Below are 13,300 nucleotides of genomic sequence, written 5' to 3' on the forward strand. Positions count from 1 at the left end.
AAAAGTATCTAAATATATTTTACATAAAAACTCTGATAATTACGTCACAAAAGGTCAAGTTGACAAAAAAATTATCAATTAATATGAATCTTCAAGGAAAATCATCTGGATCATGAAATTTTAATTATATTTTAAAGAAAGTAAACACTTCACGAGTTGTTAAGAGTGTGCTCAGCTGCCTGGAACTACCAAGTGGACAGGTCTCATACACAGTGCTGACCTAGATAATTTTGTTTTCTGAAACTGTTTTTGTCTCGTCAGATATCAAAGAATTTTCATAATCCCCTAATAATGTTTAGGCTATCTTTCTGTAATGAATTCTTTAAAACATTTCAGATTTTGTTTCTCTTTATTTTTGGTTTCAGCTTACTGTTCAGATTTTACATCCAATAACTGTATGGGTTGTTAAATTGAAAACACTGCTTTTATTTTAAAGCATAAATGAAAAGCCAGCTAAACTAATACAGTGAAAAATAAAATGAAACCTCAAGAGTCACAGCTGGTTAATGACGTACTAGAAGTGAAGGAATCAATCACTTAGCACTCTTAACACCCAGAGGGGTCAAAATGACCTTTTTCGGTTTTTAGGTGCTAGCTATGTTTTGAAGAATGATTCAAGTGACATTTAGTGACATTTATTTATTTGGCATGTACTTTCATTATACAAGCTCTGACAAAGTTCGGTGAATGAAGTCGGAACCATCAATCGAGCAACACTGGTGACTAACAATGCTACACTTGCATAGAGGCTGATGTTGACAACCTGCCCCCACCATAGTTCAGTTGAGCATTGTGTGTGCTTTGTGTTAGACCTGTTGGATGAAGTGCTCGTTTAGTGCATTGGTTCTGAACTGAAAACAGGACAATGAACCAGCAAAGGATCAATTTAACATTTTGTTTTAAGCTTGGCGAGACACTGAAAGAAACACGTGAAATGCTGGTATATGTTCATGGGGATCAAGCACAGTCCATGAAGTGTGTGTAGAAGTGGTTCACTGGTTTTCGAGGAGGCCGGGAAACTTTCTGTCAATCGCCACAGTGCATGACCGGTGACTGCCGTCAGTGACACAAAACATTGAGAAAGCGAGGACATTAATCACAAAGGACCATCGATTAACTGTGCGCATGATAGTGAATGAACTGCAACTGAGCCATGAGTCCATGTGACAAATCCTTACCCAGGAGTTACGAAAGAGGAAAACATGTTGTCGTCTGGTGCCACATAATTTGACTGACGACCAGAAGCAGGCACATTTAGAGGCTTCACAGGATTTTGTCAAAACGGTGATGTGGCAGCTAATTTCTTGAACTGTATTGTCACTGAGGATGGAACCTGAAATGAAACAGCGAAGGAATGGGTTCTCCAACATCACCTCGTCGGAAAAAGGTCAGAGCCGTAAAACCACACATCAAAACGATGCTCACCATTTTTTTCAATAGTGAAGGCATTATCCACAGGGAACTTCTACCTGAGCGAACCATGTTGAACGCTGCACAGTATGTTGAAATTTTGTCCCATTTCATGCAACGTCTACACAGGCTACAACCAGAGTATGCAGAACAATGTTCCTAGTGTTTTGTTCAACAACAACACTCATCCAAACACATCCAATATCATCAAACAGTTCCTGGCAAAAAAGGAGTAGTGCAACTTGAACATCCACCACATTTGGCAGAACTCAACCCTCCAGACTCCTTCCTATTCCCTCAACTCCAACTCGCTTTGAAAGGAAAGAGATTTGATGATATTCCTGACATCCAACGAAATGTAATGCAGCTTTTCAACACCATCCCAAATGAAGACTTCCCTTGTAACAATCAGTCTTTCATGGTGATTGTGAACTGAAGATTGAAATGAAATGGAAACAGTATTTATGAGTTGAAGAGATTCTTGCAGAGTTACAAAGAGTTATGGAGTGTGATTCAGATTGTGGTGAACTTTTTTCTGACAATTCACAGGCAGAGTTTTTAGCACAGAAACTAAGAGAAGATCAATCATCTAACACGAATGACTGATTCTTCAGATACAGATAATGGAAGTTTACAGTCTAGTAAGTATATTATTATTATTGTCACTAATTTATGATCATCATATTCTTATCTACATACAATGTTACTGTACTTAATCTAGATTTTATGGTGGCTTTCTTACATTTGTTCTATTATTCGTGCTCCATCGAGAGAGAAGAATCATGTAACACAAGAGGAGATAATCCTGCTTCTCAGAGTGTAGAACAAGTGATTGCTTCTTCATAGCCTGATGAAAGACATAAAGAAGTTGCCTGATGGAACAGTCTGGAGAGAAGCATTGCTTAATTCATAAGGTGGGCATCTTCCTAATCACAATATTTTGCGAGAATCTCCTGGACCTACACTACATGCAAAAAGAAATGTGAGTCATGAACTTGTATCAAGTGCTTGGCACTTGTTCATCGACAATTATGTAATCAAACATATCTTGAAATGTTCTGTAACACAGGCACACAGAGTACTAGAAGATGACAGCTGGTCAATGACCACAGAAGAGCTAGAAGCATTTATTGCAATCATTTGTGCTTGTGGTGCGAGTGCTTGCCGAAGTACAGACCTTCACATTTATTGTCAGATTCCTGGGGTCTACCATTTTGTGTGGAAACCATAGGCAGTAATAGATTCTGTGAGATTACAAGATTCCTGAGGTTTGATGAGAAATCTACATGCTCTGTATGATTACAGAATGATGGTTTCTGCTGTCTGGAACAAATTCATAAATTCATAGAAAAATGTACACTGTGTTACAAACCTGTAAGTGACATAACATTAGATGAGCAGCTCTTCCCAAGTAAAACTAGGTGCCTGTTCACACAATTCATGGGTGAAAACACTGGTTTGTGGTAGATGTTGAAAGTAAGTATATATTCAATGGTTTCCCTTATCTTGGTACGGATAAGGCACAATCTCAAGATGAAAGGGTTTCAGATTATGTAATGTTGTGTCTTATGTTTCTTTGATTGGCAGAAATGTCACTACAGACAATTAGTTCACTTCACTCAAACTAGCAAAAAAATTGAAAGAAAAATCAACCTCCATTGTAGGAACAGTAAATGCAGTAAATGCTCTGACATCCCTGAAGAGTCCTCTGTATTCCACAAAAGTTTTAAAACATGATGATATTTTGTTGACAGTCTATCAAGGGAAGAAAGCAAAAAATGTGCTAGTAATATCTTCCCTTCATCCTATTGTTACCATAAATACAAATGAGAAAAACTCCACAAACTATGTTATTACAACAAAACAAAATTTAGGGTTGACATTGACAAAATGGCGAGGTAGTATTCAGTCAAGGCTTTCTCAAGAAGATAGCCAGTGCACTCCTTCTACAATATCCTTGACCTAACACGAATAAATGCATCTGCAGTATTTAGGGCTGTTGCTGGGAAGAAGATCAAAAGAAGACATTATTCAGCAGCCTGCAGATGAACTATGCTCTGAGCATGCAAAGAGTCTCTTTCCTTGTATGATCACAGACCCATATGAAAAGAATGAAAATAAAGATGAAATGCCACAGAAGAGCCATAAATGTCAATTTCTCAAATTCTGCAAATGTAATTTCCACATGCAATGTTTGTAAGAAGATGGTCTCTGGAAAATGTACAAAGGAAACTGAATACTATTGTGTAACTATGAAGTAGCTGAAATTTCTGAACACATGAATTGTTAAATTTTTAATGAATTTAGAACAAAGAAAAGCCTGTCACTTGCTTACACTTGTTTGTGTGTTACCAAGTTCAGTGAAATTTGTTCATATGTCAATAAATAATATAATTTGTGTTTGTTCTTTTTATTTACAACTCTGCATCCGAAATGGCTATAAATCTTGCAAACATTAAAATATAATAAATGCTTAAAATTTTGAAATAATAGTTCACAAAACTTTTTTTAAATGGTAGGTGTCAAAATGACCCCTCAGCACACTCAAGGGGGCAGGTAGAGTCTGGGCATCCAAGTGTTAGTAACAGACTGGAACCATTTTTCCTGTCAGTTGCACGTAAGCTAATTCCTCACCAGTAAAGACCCAGTTTATTCGCAAGTACATTTCTTTGATTGGCACTATCTGATAACTGGTTTTCTTTATTTTATGTATCTTCCAGAATGTCACCTTTTGTCCAGCCTTTGTACGTGACAAAAGCAGTCTTTGAGGGTTGGGATTGGGCTAACAAAGTTTTGTAGAACCTCATGAAGTACTGATGTGTGTCTTCTGTGGCATTGTCTGTCAAAATATCACAATAATCGGTGAAAAATAAATAAAAATTACTACCTGTAATTGTTTTATTTGCAGCTCATCAAAATCCATTTGAGGTTGTACAACTGAATTCTTTGATCTCCACCAGCTCCTTAAGGGCTTTGGTCCATCCCAAAAACTGACACCTGAATCAATCTCCCTCCTCAAACCAGGAACATGCACTTATCTTTCTCACCTACTCCACTACAACCCCCCCCCCCCCCCCCCTCCGGTCTTGCTACTGACCATCCCATTATGGCTGAGTGCAATCCTCCCACAGAAAAAACCTTTGCTTCTTTTTGAACGGTACCTCCAAACTATTGTCCATAACCTACCATCCTGCAACCGAGACACTGGTCACTTCCTTCAGCACCTCTCCGCAGTTCCTGTCCTATTACAGAATATCTCTGGCTATCCCTATTCCAATGCTGCACCCAAATGGTCATTCCCTTGTGGTCGACCCAGGAGCACAACCTATCCTACCCACAACATCCTACTGCACTCCAGTCACAGCTATTTCCTACGCAATAAAAGACAGGGCCATGTGCGAAAGCAGCCATGTAATAGATCAGCTATGCTGCAATTACTGTGCAGCATTCTATGTGGGCTTGACAAGTAACCAAGTGTCTACTCACACGAATGGCCACTGCCAAATGATGGCAAACTGCAAACTTTATTACCTAATCGCCGAACATGCTGCAAACCACAAAACAAATTACTTCAATAGCTACTCCATTACGCAGGACATGTGGATACTCCCCCCCAGCACTAGTTTCTGTAAACTACGTACACAAGAAATGGCTCTCCAGTTTATCCTGCAGTTGCACAATCCCTCTGGCCTACAACTCTGCTAACCTATTCCCTAGTGCCTCACTTTACCTTCCTCCTCCTCTCTTCTGTTAGCACCACTCCTTCCCTGTCCAGATCATGTGCGGCCTTCTATCACTATCATCCACCATGTGGACAGTCTCCTCTCCCCGCCCCTCTCCACCCTCCTTTACCACTCCTCTCCTTTTCACCTCTCCCTGTCTCCCTCTTTATCTCCACCTCCCCCCCCCCATCCCCTCCCCTCTCAATTTTTCCATCTCTCATTTATGTTCTACCCTTTGTACTCCTTTCACCTTGTTGTGTAATCACTAAGTCAGCCATTGAAAGACCTGACTCTTTCCCGCCACCGCCTTCTTGTATCCTTATGTATCTCCTCCCCGGCTCCTTCAGCCCAGATAACTGCTTTCAATAATCAGTCTCACTGTGGCCACTTCTGTGTGGTTATGTGTGTCAATGTGTGTACATTTACCAGAAAAAAAGCAAGAGCTCGAAAGCTAGTGTGAATAGTGTTCCTTTTTACGTATTTCTATGCTTCGCGTATCAGTCAACTACAGGCGAGTGATTGCTTTCCCCTTATTGTACATACTATTCCATACAAAAATTCCATTGTTAAAAAAATATATAGTTTTTATTTCGATTTGACTACATGTTTCATGAATGTCACTCTTGGAATTTGTGAAAGGAACACTGACATGTCAGTCCCTACTACATATGTATCACATGTATTTGTTTTTCTGATGAGTTCTACATCACTGAGGACCTTCTCTTTGGAACTAACAATGAGTCTAAATAATCAACAATAACTGTTAGCTATTGTAGAGAATTAGTTTCGATTTGAAATTTTGTAAACATATGGAAAAAACCACTTTGAACAGCCACAAGGAAAGCACAACCTTTACTCTTATTTTTTCCAAATGTTATTATCAACTAAAACAATTAGCTGTTGGACTTTCCAACAACACAATGTAAAGTAATAATATAAGAGAGTGTTAAAACCATTCAAAGATTTAGCACACTTGCTTTACCAGTTTTTCATGTCACAACATACCCCTTTTCTATTCGTTATGTTAAATCAAATGAATACGACTTGGAACACTAAAAAAGAAAATAGAGGGAAGTGCAGATACGGGTACCTTAACTCCTCTGGCAAGCTGCTGTAGTCCAACTGATTATTAATAACAATCATAGCACAGAGTGTTCGTAGTGAGGGTGCTGAAAGTTGCAAAAATAAGAAACACAAAATTAATTGTCATAAACTGTAACCATTCTAATGAGTAGCTTATCAAACATTTTAATATTTAGTAAGTTTCATTGAAAGTAGCTGAATTTTCTAATTAAATTTATGTACTTCTTTGTTTAACTATTAAAATACACTGACAATTTATGTTCAGTTTTATGAAGAAAACGTGGTGGAGATTAAATGATAACATAGCCTAATAAGGATGTCAAAAAGACACAAAGTTGGCACAGGAATAAGTAGCTGCATTAAATTTCATTTTGCCTAGTACAAACAAAATGAAACATTTGATACGGTAACTGTCACGCAACATAAGAAAGAAAGAAGCACTGGACTAAAAGCAATCTATAAATTGCAATATTTTTAAACAGGAAAGGACCAGTCCAATCAGAAAGGAAACTGAATATGAAAATTTGTGACGGAATAAGCTGTATGTCAACTATAGTACTTAGAAAATGATTTAATAGTCCTTCAGGAATTTCTACTTTTATTGTGTTCCTAGTAATAAATCTTGAACTGATAAATATCTTGTAGGCAACAGGATCTGACTAGTTTGCAGGTACACTTGACAAAACATTTTGCTCATATTTTTTATGAGTAACTGAATAAATATCAGAAGGTGGCACAAACATCTGGTGATGCATTATGGGACCTCAGTAGCTCTCAACTTAAGAAAAACAACATTTCATAATAAGTTTACAGAACTGTTAATTGGAGAGCTAATACAACATACGGTCCAAAACAGATCATCTTATTTTATAATCATGAAATCAAGCAATGCTAGAACGCATGGCAGTACTGTTACCAAGCACATGTGACTATTCTCCATCTTTGTGCAATTATTTTATAGATATAAACTAAATACAACAAATAATCCAGGTAATAACATGCTAGTCAGTATGTCATGTTCTAGCCCATATGACAAAAATCTCAGCACTTACTAACAGTTTCACACTAAGATCAACAATACTACACTGATATTTTTCTTGCAAAACAGCCTGTCCTCCCCCTCCCCCCCCCCCCCATCCAACACCCCCTCCCCCACCTTAACATTGTTTCTTTACACTAGGAAAGGGAGACAAAAATGTTTCTTTGTAGGTACAAAAAGGTATTTATTGTCAGAAAGTTTCCAAACACATTAAACTGCTTTCTTTTCTTCTTATTTTGTCTGCCCTTTTCTTTCTTTTTTTTTTTTTTTTTTTAAATCACACTTGTTTATAGCTGGAATGATTATCCCATTGACAATGAAAAGTAGCAAAATTAAATAACACTCTGAAATAAAAAATAAGAACTCTTCTTTAAAATTACAAGGTGTATTACTGGACTAGTCACACATCAACCAACTTTAAGAAGATAAAATTCTTGATATTCACTGTACTCTTCTTTCAAAAATATAAATATTGAAAATCCAACACTGTTAAATTTCAAAACAAACATGCAACTTACAGGTATAAATGTTACATACCAAAGTCCAGTATATGCATATCATTATGATCCATAAGTTTTGAGTCAATTCCTTCATTGTACAGATCTTCAATTACTTGGTATGACATCTGTCCTTGGTAAGGACTTGTACCACCAAATAAGAAAACTCTGTCTCCAACAACAAGACATGACTGCCTCCTCCTCCTGCTTGGAGGTTTCCCAAGTGTCTGCATAAGCGTCCAAGTGTTGGTCACTAAAAGAGAAATGCAGGAGTGATACTCTCTCGTATTTCGCTATTATGTAATACTGTCCTCCCTAAACAATGTAATTCAAGTGTATACTAAAGACCATTTTAGAATCAAAGAATCAATATCATCATCATAGTTTTGGAAAAGAGGGCTGTTTAGTGTTTATTGTCCTTGATATCAATGAAACATTACAGATGAAGTATTAGCTTAGTTGGAGAAAGAGGGGAGAGAAAATTAGGAGTTACCTTGACAAAAGGAGTATACAGGCATTCACTGAAAGTGATTTAGTGAAAACATGAAGAAATAAAATTCAGTACTACCCCTTTGACTATGTTTTGGAGCAGGGAATGTACTCATGAACATCTGATACTGTGTCAGTTTACTACAATGTGCTTTTCATGAAATATACGATTCACCAATTCACAAAACAAAAAGTAGAATATTTACATGATACAACTGGACCAAATTGGATTTTCTGAGCAAACAACAACAATATTTTTTAGCTTTGTCATTGTATGGTGCTAGAGCTATAATTTGTAACTACCGATCTGATATTATGCTAATGATAGGCAATCAGTGTGTACCTAGAATCACTTTCTTGAGCTGTGGACAAATGAACACCAACACTGATTCTAAATTGAGTGTATTACTTGTTTGTATATAACAACTTACAATTCTATATTCATAATAAGAGACAAATTGAGTTTTGATTATGCAAATATTATAAATTAAGCCTGTAGATAAGAAAAATAGTGGCCACGTGATGGCATTAATATCGTGCTCAAGAAAAAGCAAGTCTGTATTCAAGATTTATCGTCAAGTCGATGTATTTTACATTGTAGATGCATTTTTTAACAGTACATACAGCTGTTTTGCACAGACTGTTTCATATTCACATCAACAGAAGAAAGTAGAAAGGAATTTGTAAATTTGACTGGTTTTCTCTTTTGACGACAGTTGGGCGACAGACATTTTACCAAAAGAAATCCTAACTGATGGGTTGTTTTTGGGCTTCTGTGTCTGTGAATGATCCCATTTTGTGCTAAAAATTTCTAAGAATGAGTACACAGTTTTCCTCAATTGTTGTAAGTAATGGTTGTGAGTATGCTACAAGCTTTGATTCCAATCAACAGGCTCATTTGAGTCCACAGAATGACCACTTACAAGGCAACTGTTTGTAACACCTGAAGACGATGACACAGATTTCATCGAAATGTGTGCGAAATGGGCCTGCCAACTCACTCAGAAATGCAAAAACCAACTCTTATCAACTGTGCCAGAAATTACTCAGAAGTATGAGGAACTCTTAATTAATTGCATTGACTGGATTAAACCTTATGAGTTAAGAGCTTGATCTTTTTTTTGTTAAATGTCACTTACATACAAGAGATTGAAAATTAAACTGTCTGTAAGTAAGGGAATTTGAATATTGTACTTTTGCTCAGATTGTATGTTCCTGTTCCTATTTTTGGTTTCACTTCGGGTTTTTGCAATGGCTTCTACTTGCGTTTGATACAATACTGCTATTACTAAAAATAAAATATGCATAATGATCACTTAATTTAGTATTACTGTAACCTAAAACTTCTGTATGTATCAAGCTAGCACTCATTGTAAATAACTTTATTATGAGCAGAAGAACAGAAATAAATATAAAATATCATCAGTTACATAAAACACGGTCAACAGCCCAAGCATCGTAAGCTAAAATGTCCAACAACTCAGACGGCAAACACAAACGGGAATGTAAGCAGTTAAAAAAAGTGGTATTCTATCAGGAAATGTCAGACAGTCAAAAGTTGGGCACAATGGGTGCAAAGAGTTGCGGGAGCCCCACTAAACAAATGGCGATGGCTAAAGAGATAGTGCCCAATACGCAACCTAGATAAATTGATCTCCTAGGACTGAGAGAAGGTCGTCTAAGCGACTGGGAGAGGCTTAATAGCCAGGAGCTTGTTCCCATGAAGGGAGATCAATGGTGATGCCAGAGTGATTCCACCTGCTGACTCACAGTGACACAGAGACCATAGGAAGGAATGTAAGAACTAGCAGGCTGAGGTACGAGGACTTTGGCAGCAACATCAGTGGCCTTGTTTCCTGTCAGACTGATGAGACCAGAAACCCACATAAACATCACAGTGGTGGTGGTGGTGGTGGTGGTGGTGGTGGTGGTTAGTGTTTAACATCCCATCGACAACGAGGTCATTAGAGACGGAGCGCAAGCTCGGGTTAGGGAAGGATTGGAGAGGAAATCGGCCGTGCCCCTTCAAAGGAACCATCCCGGCATTTGCCTGAAACGATTTAGGGAAATCACGGAAAACCTAAAACACGATGGCCGGAGACGAAATTGAACCGTCGTCCTCCCGAATGCGAGTCCAGTGTGCTAAAAACATCACAGTGACTCTGTAAAGAGTGAGCAATTGACAAGGATGTACAGTGTGCAGCACACAAAGGGTTTGAGAAGGGCACAGAGAGTTGGAGCAGATGATGCAATTGAAAGGCACATGTTGGCAGATGTACTGCATGGCATGATACAGGGTGAAGAGCTCTGCTGTAAATATTGAGCAGTGTTCCAGAAGCTTGCAATGAGACACCCTTTTCTGACATTATTATTTTTAGTAGGAATGGATATCATTTATACAATCGATTCTTGTGTAGGCGAACATTTTCTCCACTGTTTAAGTAAAGGAATTTCTTATGATTATGTATACCATGGATAATATTCCTGACTACAATGTATAAAAAAAATTAATTTGTTGTACACTGTATGTACAGTTAAAATTACTCTCCTTTTAGAAATATTTGAAATTACAAATTATCTGGCATACTTAAAATTCAAATTATTAATTGCACAATTGCTACAGAAGAATGCTGAAGATTACGTGGGTAGATCACATGACTAATGAGGAAGTATTGAATAGGATTGGGGAGAAGAGAAGTTTGTGGCACAACTTGACCAGAAGAAGGGATTGGTTGGTAGGACATGTTCTGAGGCATCAAGGGATCACCAATTTAGTATTGGAGGGCAGTGTGGAGGGTAAAAATCGTAGATGGAGACCAAGAGATGAATACACTAAGCAGATTCAGAAGGATGTAGGTTGCAGTAGGTACTGGGAAATGAAGAAGCTTGCACAGGATAGAGTAGCACGGAGAGCTGCATCAAACCAGTCTCAGGACTGAAGACCACAACAACAACAACAACAAACAACAACAACAACAACAATTGCACAATCTAAAGCGAATTATTAAATTTATTTCTGGATTCATTTATAAAATAATGTTATATCTTGGTGATGATTCTTCTTTTGTCAAGAATGTGTGTAAACTCTTTTGCTTTGTAAACTCCTTAAAATATTGTAAGTACCGCAGAATGTAGGTAGTAGTGGGTATGCCTCTGATGGAGACAGATGTATTCTTTATGATTGACACTAACAATGTGATTTGGAATATTAAGTGGAAATTGTAATCACGGTGTGATATTGAAAATGTGGAAAAGAATAAAATTCAGGAGTAATACAGGCAAATCTTCATAAGTTATTTAGTCATCAAGAACCTACAAAATCAAAATTTCAACCACAATAATTGCAGCCAATAAAAAGAAGATATGTAAAAAGTTTCTCTTTTGTATATCTTATGCCTCTCTAAGTTTTCAAAACTTGTGCTGAGACAGAGAATTTTAATGGTGATGTGTGGGAGGGTAAGATTACAAGTTGATACCAAAAAACGTTGGCACAAATGACAAAGACGCACCCGACGCCATGGTCAGTCAGAGCCAACAGTGCACACAAAGGTACTATTGGAAAATTAAATGCGATGGTCATGAAACTTAAGGCGACAGAGCGAGGCTGGAGCAGTGTTCTTAGGAAGCAAATTAAGGCCAAGGTGAAAACGGGCCGCCGCACGAAGCCAAGATGGTGAGGGTTCATACCCACTAGGAAATTGGCAAGCAGCTTGAAGTTAAGCTGCTGGAGCAAGAACCGAAAGCGAACTCCAGGGGGTAACAGAAGAGGGATACGCCATATACTGGTGGTGAAACAAGTCATCAAAGGAGGCATACGATAGGTGGCCACACATGACAGACGAACAGCATGCATACCTGTTTAGGAGACAGTCACGGCAGTAGGACAGCAATAGTTTGGCAGCTTCTGTATAAAGATTCTCAACTGGGCTAGTGTAAAACTCCGCCAGTGACCAAATGAATGCCATAAGGTGAATAGTATTGAGATGGCGTAATACGGACAGAAGTGCAGACGCATGAGCAAAGCACTCAGTGTAGTTTCGATCAAGCAAGTGACTGGTGCAAACAGAGGAGGGTGGTTCGATCGACACCCTAGGAAGTATGACTGAGGACATGTAGGACACTGAGGGACAGCATACAGGGAACTTCCAGCTAAGACACGTGGGAGGAAAAAGAGTTTCCTATTGAGCATGAGCCCCAGAAATTTCATAGTTTCAAAGAATGGAAGAACAACAGGCCCAAGATGTAAACATGGTGGGAGAAACCAACTGTGCTGCTATAATTCCATACAAACGGATCTGTCAGCGGAAAAATGAAAGCCATTATCAATGCTCCATGAGTACACGCAATCAAGACTTGGCTGAAGATTCTGCTCAATGAGACAGGTCCGTAGCGAACTGCAACAGACTCAAAATCGTCAACAAAAGGAAGCCAGAGATGCCCGGTGGAAGACAGGCCATTATAGGCTTAATGGCAATGGCAGAGGACAATGCTCAGGATGGAACCCTCAGGCACACCATTTTCCTGAATAAAGGTGTCTGGCAAGGCAGAACCTACACATACCTTGAAGACTCAGCATTTAAAAATTCCTCAAGGAAATGAGGCAGGCTGCCACGGAAGGCCCACACGTAGATAGTATGGAGGATTCCGGTTCTCCAGCAGGTGTCATAGGCTTTCTCCAAATCGAAAAACACGGTCACAGTCTGGGCTTTCCCTCAGAAAACCATTCATGACATTGGTGGACTAAGTGACAAGATGGTCAACTGCAGAACACCACGCTCTAAATCCAAACTGTGCAGTGGTTAGTAAATTGCGAGATTTGAGCCACCATACCACCCGGGCATGTATCATATGTTCCATCACCTTTCAAATGCAACTGATGAGAGAAATTGGACAGAAGCTAGACAGAACGTGTTTGTCCTTGCCAGGTTTAGATATGGGTATGACAGTAGCTTAACACCAGCGAAACAGTTAATGGTGCGAACCGGTGGCATGGAGGTTAGCCGGGCAAGGGTATCACATGGCAACAATGCCGTAGAGGATCTGCGAGTTGGCGAAGTAGA

General features: G+C 38.6%; 1 protein-coding gene across 7 annotated transcripts in view; it reads right to left on the minus strand.

Annotated features, from left to right (window-relative positions):
• The window catches only part of LOC126278331 (kelch domain-containing protein 3), a 111,953-nt gene that overhangs the window by 18,603 nt on the left and 80,050 nt on the right, over nt 1–13,300 (minus strand). For all 7 annotated transcript variants that reach the window (XM_049978361.1, XM_049978360.1, XM_049978365.1 and 4 more), the window contains exons 7-8: nt 7,792–8,004; nt 6,223–6,301 (exon numbers count right to left, since the gene is read on the minus strand). In XM_049978361.1, coding sequence (XP_049834318.1) covers nt 6,223–6,301; nt 7,792–8,004 — 292 coding nt within the window. The remainder of the gene's footprint in view (nt 1–6,222; nt 6,302–7,791; nt 8,005–13,300) is intronic.

Source organism: Schistocerca gregaria, chromosome 6 (assembly GCF_023897955.1).
Source record: "Schistocerca gregaria isolate iqSchGreg1 chromosome 6, iqSchGreg1.2, whole genome shotgun sequence".
Lineage (NCBI taxonomy): Eukaryota > Metazoa > Arthropoda > Insecta > Orthoptera > Acrididae > Schistocerca > Schistocerca gregaria.